The sequence below is a fragment of the Neopelma chrysocephalum genome, unplaced genomic scaffold (assembly GCF_003984885.1).
Source record: "Neopelma chrysocephalum unplaced genomic scaffold, ASM398488v2 Primary Assembly neopelma1_138, whole genome shotgun sequence".
Taxonomy (NCBI): domain Eukaryota; kingdom Metazoa; phylum Chordata; class Aves; order Passeriformes; family Pipridae; genus Neopelma; species Neopelma chrysocephalum.
The window spans coordinates 3,521,527-3,529,351 of NW_020897800.1; the positions used below are offsets into that span (position 1 = coordinate 3,521,527).

Genomic DNA, 7,825 nt, shown 5'->3' on the forward strand with positions numbered 1-7,825 from the left:
GGACCGTCGGAATTCCCTGTCGTGCCCAGCGCTGTGCCTGTGGATGGTATTTAACAACTGATCATTGTGTTCATTACCAAGGTTGTTTTCCGTGGGATTGGTTTGAAATCTGTCTGTTGTTGAATAAGATGTTGATGAAAGGGCTTGTCTTGACAGCTGGGAAGGTTGGTGTTGATGTTTCCCTTTCTGAGAGGAGAAAACTTGCCCAAAACTTGTAACCCTTTCCAGCAAGGAGATGACTCAACCACAGATTCACAGACTCTCCCACTCTACTGCAAAGGACACAATTAGTGCTAATTAAGATGGTCCATATGATCGATAGAACTGTCCCTTATTTTTTTTGATCATTACTAATGGGTTTAGACTATAAATATTTCTTTACACCCTCCCCATCCATGAACCTGAGTTATTAGGGAGATGTGAAGGTTTGGAGCAGGAAATGCCCTTTTGGTTCTCAGGAATCTCTTTGGGCTCTTGGAGATCTTGTAGCACCTAAAGGGGGCTGACAAGAAGGTTGGGAAGGGACATTTCACAAGGGCATGGAATGATAGGACAAGGGGGGAATGGCTTTAAGCTGAAGGAGGGCGAGGTTAGATGGGATATTGGGAAGGAATCTTCCCTGTGAGGGTGGTGAGGGGCTGGGATGGAATTCCCAGAGAAGCTGTGGCTGCCCCGTCCCTGGAAGTGTCCAAGGCCAGGTTGGATGGGGCTTGGAGCAACCTGGACTAGTGGAAGGTGACCCTGCCCATGGCAGGGGGTGGGACTGGATGGGCTTTAAGGTCCCTTCCAACCCAAACCAATCTGGGATTCTTCTTTGGAGGGGTTTCTCCAGACTCCATCCTGAGGTGGAGCAGGGCTGTGGAGGCAGGAGGGGTGCTGTGATCCTTGGAAATGCTTTGATCCCTGCCTCCCCCAGGGCTTGGGATCAGTCCAGCAATAAGCCTGAGCATAAATCCTCCTGCTGTTTCCTTGCTGCCTTCAGGAAGGACGTGTTTGCCCTCACAACTTCCCTCCTGTACCCCGAGTGTGGGAAAACTGCATCTGAAGGTGCTTTGGCTTTTAAATTTGCAAACTGAAGCTTGAGGCCCCTCAAAGGACAGCCCTTGATGGGGGACACTGCTATCCCTTGGAACTCAGGCCGGTGATTGCCCATTCATGTCCCTTATCCTGCTTTCCCTCCTCCACCTGGCAGTTCCCTGAGGTTTGCACTGGCACAGTCATTTCCGGAGCCCTGCAACCATAGAAACACGGTGCTCCTGATGACAGGAATTTAATTTTCCGAGGACAATGAGGTGCTGTTAAGGCAGCTGGGACTGGGAGCTCTATTTCTGCTGTTCCATGAGAAAAATGGAGTGGAGGGGGGGCTGAATTCTGGGGAGGAGGAGCAGAGCAGGAGGGTGGAATTGAAGGATAAAATTGTTTTTGACGAGCTCCTAAAAGCCCTCTGTGGGAAAACACTCGGAGGAACCTTTGCTTCTGACACACCTGAGGCTTGAAGTTCAACCTGGTTTTATTATCCTGTTTGTGTTGTCAAGGAAAGCTGGGCACGGACACTCATAAGAGGAGTTTTCAAATGAAGACTGTTTGCACATCACGGAATTCACTGGCTAAAATATCCTATTTGCATTGCAGATCTTTTAGACTTCATTTAAGCCAAAGCTCTCTTTTAATTAATGTGGATTTTAACAATGTAAAAATACCCTTTAAAGGCACGGTGGCAACTTCTTTGCCAGTTTGGTGTGAGTTGTGGTTACTTTCAGATATTGGAGTTGTTATTTTCTTTCTGGTGATGCTTCTTCAGGCATCCCAATTATTTTGTGATATATTTTAAGGCAGGTGGAGCCAAGTCTTTGTGCTGCAGCTGTGAGAGTGAAAAGAACTCTCTAGTTGTTCAAATAACCAAAAAGCTTTGTAAATTTGAACAGAAGCCTTGATGTGCCTATTCTGTTGATTATAACCTGCATATCTTTGTTCCCAAATGTGCTGGTGAAAATATTTATGTATTGTGACATTTCATACGTGGTAGTTTTTCATTCAAAAAACTGTTGCCACAGTTGTTGAAAGCAGTTAAAGAATATGTAAACCTGATTGTCAAGTGTCTATTATTCCCCTTTTTAAAACAGATAATACAGAACTCAAAGCCTTATGATTACTGGGGTTAATTAAGCAAAGTGAATACAAAATAATCCTCTGGGTTCAGACCTGAAATTCTCACTAATAGCTGTGGATAACAACAGCCTTCTGGTTTTTATGAATTATCCTCCAAGCTCATTAACTGATTTTCTCTTCCAGGTTACAGCCATTTCTTTCCTTGTCCCATTTATCCATCACCAGTGAAAAAAAAAAATTGGCTAAAATTCTGCCCCAAACACCTGCAGATATAAAAGTACAGTGGATTTATCACTCAAGGGTAGAGAAGTCCCAGAAGGCTCTTAGTGTGCAAACATTGACTGAGTGTCTGAACTTTGAGAAATCCTGACAAATATCTTCGACTGGGGGACCTGCTTATCTTTGAAAGCTTGTTCTTGCATAAAGTAAGAGATTTTGGCTCTCCCTTATGTGAAATCTCAGAAGAAAATGAGACTTGTTAAAAAAAGAAAGGGCAGAAAGATAATAGTACAAAATCTAGTTTATAGCTCATAGCTTCCCAAGACCAAGTGCGAGAGAAATATGAAATATTTAAATATTTAAGGCACAAAAGCAAATTCAGACTTCCAGATTGAAACTAATTGTGTGTGATCAGAACACTGTTTTTAGTCAGAAAAATGGTTTTTTTGGTGCTTGGGTTACCTGGGTAAATTGCTTGGGAGCAGTGAGGTGGAGGAGGGATGGGAGCAGACTCTTCAAAGACTTTAATTGTTAAAAGACCTGGTTAATCTGTAGTTAAGACTTCTCTTGAGTTTCTAAAGTAATAGGTAATAAGTCTGAGTGTTTGCATGAGAATTAAGGAAAAAGCACAAGGCTTAAACCTTAAAATACAGAAATTAAAGGAAGGGAAGGGGCACCCTCACCCAAAGATTTAAGCCTTGTCCAAATTCAAGTTTGTCATTGCTGAGGTTTGGAATGAGATGAGTTTGGGTTTGCTGATTACCTGGGAATTTTATCCAGCTTTGGGCCTTCTCTGTAGATACCAAACTGCCATAACTCTGAAAGCTTCTCCCTGTGTTACTCCTCAATACAAATCACACCTTTCTTACCTCCTTGTATTATCTCCGGTGTAACAACCCACACTCATCTTTATACCAGCTCAAAGCAACAGTTTTTAATGACAAAACACCTTAAAATGGACTGAAAAACACAATAAAACAATAAACTCTGCATTTCAACCTCTCTGAACATTTTAGGGAATTTAGCAGCCTCACTGTCTAATAATCAGACTGTTAAAATCACTTTTTTTGTGTGAAAAGCTCACAGATTTTTGCCAAGCTTCATGTTGGAGTGAACAGTGGGTAAAAACTGATTTCTCTCCTTGTTTAATTGCTCACAGTCTTGAGCTCAGGTGCTGCAGTGTCTGGATTCTGTTAAATTTTAAGCCCTCATTTGAAGGCCTTTTCTGCCTGTGAATTTTAATGGGTGGATGAGCAGGGAACGGTTTAAGGTTCATCCTTTATAGCTGCTCCAAAAGGGAACTTTCACGTGGTGTTACCAGCACTGGTGAGAGGTTGGGAATTCTCCTTTGGTGAGTTTTATTCTATTTGCTTGGTCTGAGTTGAAATGGCAAAATTTGGTGGGAGGGTTTTTTTCTATGAAGAAACCAGTAGTTATAGAAGTTCCTGCAGTGCTTTCTTGTATCAAAAGGGTGATAATTTAAATTACAAGGGTTAGTGTGGTTCCCTCTCTGCTCTTTCCAAACCAGTTCACTGGGCCATAATTAAGCTCAGAAGCACAAGAAAAATGTTCTTTTGCTTTTGGGAGTATTCTGTTCTTACCCAGCTGTTGATTTATAGCTTGAAGCCAGTATAGAATTCTTATTCCCTGATTATCCTCTCTGCAGCGAGGCACTTAAGGATGACTAAACACGTGGGTGTGGGAAAATTCAATCTGTCCCCTTTTGCTGGAATGTTTCCCTGTCCAGGTTCTGATGGCAAAACTCCCCCCTGTGCAGTGGGGAAACGAGCTGAGTGTGCTCTGTGTGCCCACACTGCACTTCTGTGCTTTAAATCCCAAGCTGAAAATCAGAAATATTGCAGGAGTTTTGTGGGTTTTTTTGATCCAACTTCAAAAGCTGATTTGTGTATTATTTTTGAGGATTTTTATACTGATCAATAATCAGTTTTTTCTGAAAGGTTCAGCCTTCTCTCCTCTCAGGACAGTAAGGAACAGGGTTCTGTCTCATGCAGCAGAAACAGTGAGCAGTGGGTGATGTTTCTCAAATGCTAAATGGGTTCCCAGGGCGCTTATTGTGTTTTATAGAAAGACCATGTTCAATAAGATCAATCCCTTGAAGATCTTGAAGAAGCAGCTGGTCACAATCAAGGTGGTTGATGAAAGTATTAAATGATAATAAGAATCATTGGCTAATTTCTCTCCATAGGAAACCACAAATCTCTTGGACCAAAACTCTAATCTTGGGGGGGAACACAAAGTCCCTCCCCTTCTCTCTCTTTTTTTTTTGGAATGAAAAATTAACAAATAGAATTCATGGAAATGTGCCCTTGCAGTGTTTTGGTACTGTGTTTCCCCCCAGGATAGATGTTACTGGTGAGAATTGCTGCTCTTCAAAATGAAAATATAATTTAGAGGTTTTGTGATTTGTATTTCTGTGGCTCTGGGCAATGGGATGTGCAGGCCTGTGTGCAGTGCAGCAGAAGCTGGGATTGCAAGTGTATTTATACCTGAATTAGTTTAATTTAACAGCAAAACCACAGGATTTTATCACGCTCTGTGTGCTCAGACAAGTGTCCCAAGGCAGGACTGTGCAGTTTGTGCTGATGGTGTTGCCATGACTCCAGAGCCACTGGTAGCCAGGGAAAGCAGATTAAACCCAGCCCAGGAACACCTTTAGTCCTTCCTGGAGGCAGAATCAGCTCTGCCTGCTGCTCAGAAGGAAAACTCCTGCAGAGAAACGAAGCCACAGCGACGAGAAGCAGGAACCCTGTTGAGTCCCTGGAGCAACTGGAGGCTGCTGGAGGGGAGCGAGGGCAAATCCATGGAATAAATGTGCTGGAAATAAAAAAAAAACTCTCCCCAAAAACACCCATTTAAAGGGGGACAGTGACATCTTGTGGGCTCGGCGTGCAAGTCCCACCAGAAATTCAGCGCTGGCCGCTCGGAGCTGGTTTTTAACTGGGTTTTTTTTGTGCCGCTGCCTGGAACTGGGGGTAAACAAACATGTAGGGGTTTGGAATGTTCAGGAAGTGGTGTGGGGTGGCACGAGGAAACGCTGTCTAAGCAATGTGCAAGAGCACTTCTGTATATCAGGAAGTTCTTGGGAAAGGACTGATTGACACCCCAAACACCCGCGGCCAGTCATAAATCGGATTTAACGCGGCAGCTTCTGCTGTCTCCTCTTGGCACCCCCAGAAATGGAGTAGGAACCTTGGGCTTGTTTTTTTTTTTTTTTGCTTGATCTAGGTGTTAAACCTGAGTGTTTCCTAGGAACTTAGGCCTGTCTAAGTGCTGTGTTTCCCTGTTGCAGCAGCCAGCAGAGCAGCCAGCAAAGCAGCCACGATGACGACTCAGCCCGGTTCCTGAGCCCCTTCCTGCGTGAGGACAGGTGAGTCAGTGCTGCTGAAATGGGGGGAATGCCTGGAAACACCCGCTGAAATTTCATGGTCAAGCTTCTGATTTATTTTCCTTGTATTTCCCAGACTTGCTTAACAAGGAATGTGATTTATGTTGGTCTTGATGTCTAAAAAAATGTGTTTTTCATCAACTTAAAAGTAGAGCTTGTGGGACAATGCATCCAACTCAAGTAGCCTGCACCTATAACTCCTGTAATTGCAGCTTGCAGTCAGCTTGGAACACTGTGAAAATGCTTTTATTTAGGCCTGTGGACTTTAAGCCCAGTCTAGTTGCTGCTGGGACATGGTTTATTAGACCCTGCTTGAGAGAGCTGTGGGGAAACTGAGTCACAGAGTGAAAAGCTTCTAAGTTATCCCAAAGTGAACCTGTGGGTCACCTCTAGGAGGTGGGGGGAAGCAAACTTGCCGTGTATTTATTGGTGATTGGCAGCTCTGGTCCTTAAAAACACACGTTGAAATTTGGATGTGGTTCTTGTCCTCACCAGGACACTGTTGAGCTTGGCTGTTGTGTTTCACTTCTGGGGTGCTGTGACAGTCCTGAGGTATCCAGAGCTGCTGTGAAGCTCCAGAAGGAACTAAAGTTTCTTGCACTTCAGTTTCTTGTACTTTAATGACTGCTGCAAACTGCAGCATTGGCACAAAAGCTGTTGGAAAAGTAATGCTTATTTTTGTGTGTGATTTATCATCGTTGGTTTGCTCAGAGCCACGTGATTTAGAGTTTTGCTGTCTCTTGTAGTTCAACTTTTGAGCCTGAATCTGCTTGATTTGCTTCTTCTGGGCATGAGCTGTGAGTCCTGAGTTACTCCTGCCTGTCTATCCTGGTCCAGCTCCTCCAGGCCTGTTTCCCTGCTGACATCCCTGGGTCCAGTGTTGCAGCTGGACTTTGGTTTCTGGGATTCCCGTTGTTTTATAAATGGTTAAGCTGAGTTTTACTCAGCTGAGCTCGTGGCTGGAGGTTCCAGTGAGCCCACAGGAGGGCAGATGCTGAGATTTGGGAACTGCATCTGGGCCTGGAACCTTCCACTCCAACTGCTTTTATCCAGGAAGGATCCCTCTGGATTGTGTTGCTTCAGATCTGTAGCTCAGCCCACATCAGCTCTCTGAGGTCAAAGTTTTGTTTCTAACTGTGGAGCAGGGCAAATTCTTACTGAATTCAGAACCCCTGCCAGGATGTCAAAGGGCAATGGGTTGAGTAAGAACTGAGTAGCAGCTGAGGAGCCTTCTGGGGAATGGACTCACTTGAGAGAACATCCTGACCCTGAGGAGCTCATTAATATCCCAAGAGAGTTGGGCTCAGAATTAGCACTTGCTTGTAGCTCACCTCTTCCTCCATATGTTCCACTCCAATTATCCACCTCCCTGGAGCCTGGACTAACTAACAGGTGAAGGTGTTTGGAGCCAGGAAAAAGGTGGGTTCTGAGGGCATAACTGGCCTTCCTCTGTGTGATGTGCTGTCACTCCATTTGAGCTGGAGTTTCATATGTTAACAGGATCAGGATTAGGCTTTTTTAATACTCAGGGATTTCTGGGTATCCTTTGGAAGTGCTGCCTGTTCCAGTTGTAGCCTAAATGGAGCCCTTAGATTGGTGCTAAATATGAGTATTTAGTATCTTCCTGGTTGGAAGGGATGTGTTTGAGGTGCAGCACACTCAAATCTCAGACCTATTTATGCAGAACCAGGGTGATATTGAGCCTACTGACCTCTCATATTTGGGACCTACAACATTCCTGCTGCCTGGATTGAACTACAAATAGCTTTGTTGTTCATGGAGAACACTGATCCTAAAACAAGAATGCATGTGAGGGATAATAAATTACCTTTTGCTGCTCTGCTTTCTTTCCTCCTTTGCTGATGTAATTGCATGAGGCTCCTCTGGTATATTATTCTTTGGATATCAGTGGTTTGTGCTCATGAAACTCAACCAAAAAGAACCTCAAACACACTTTGAGGTGTGAAGCTGGACAAGAATTAGTGAGAAGGCTGACAGAACATTTGAGAGCTTGCTTGCTCTTAACACAGTTGAAGGCTGTATTTCTATTAACACAGTTGAAGGCTGTATTTCTGTTAACACAGTTGAAGG

The 7,825-nt window shown here is 44.0% G+C and overlaps 1 protein-coding gene across 5 annotated transcripts in view; it reads left to right on the forward strand.

Moving 5' to 3' along the window:
• Window positions 1-7,825, forward strand: part of LOC113975519 (protein Aster-B) — a 94,691-nt gene that overhangs the window by 6,432 nt on the left and 80,434 nt on the right. For 3 of the 5 annotated variants that reach the window (XM_027699604.1, XM_027699605.1, XM_027699607.1), the window contains exon 2: window positions 5,639-5,716. In XM_027699604.1, coding sequence (XP_027555405.1) covers window positions 5,639-5,716 — 78 coding nt within the window. Of the gene's footprint in view, window positions 1-3,585; window positions 3,680-5,638; window positions 5,717-7,825 lie in introns of those variants that run through there. The other 2 variants (XM_027699615.1, XM_027699616.1) reach the window with 2 other exon arrangements.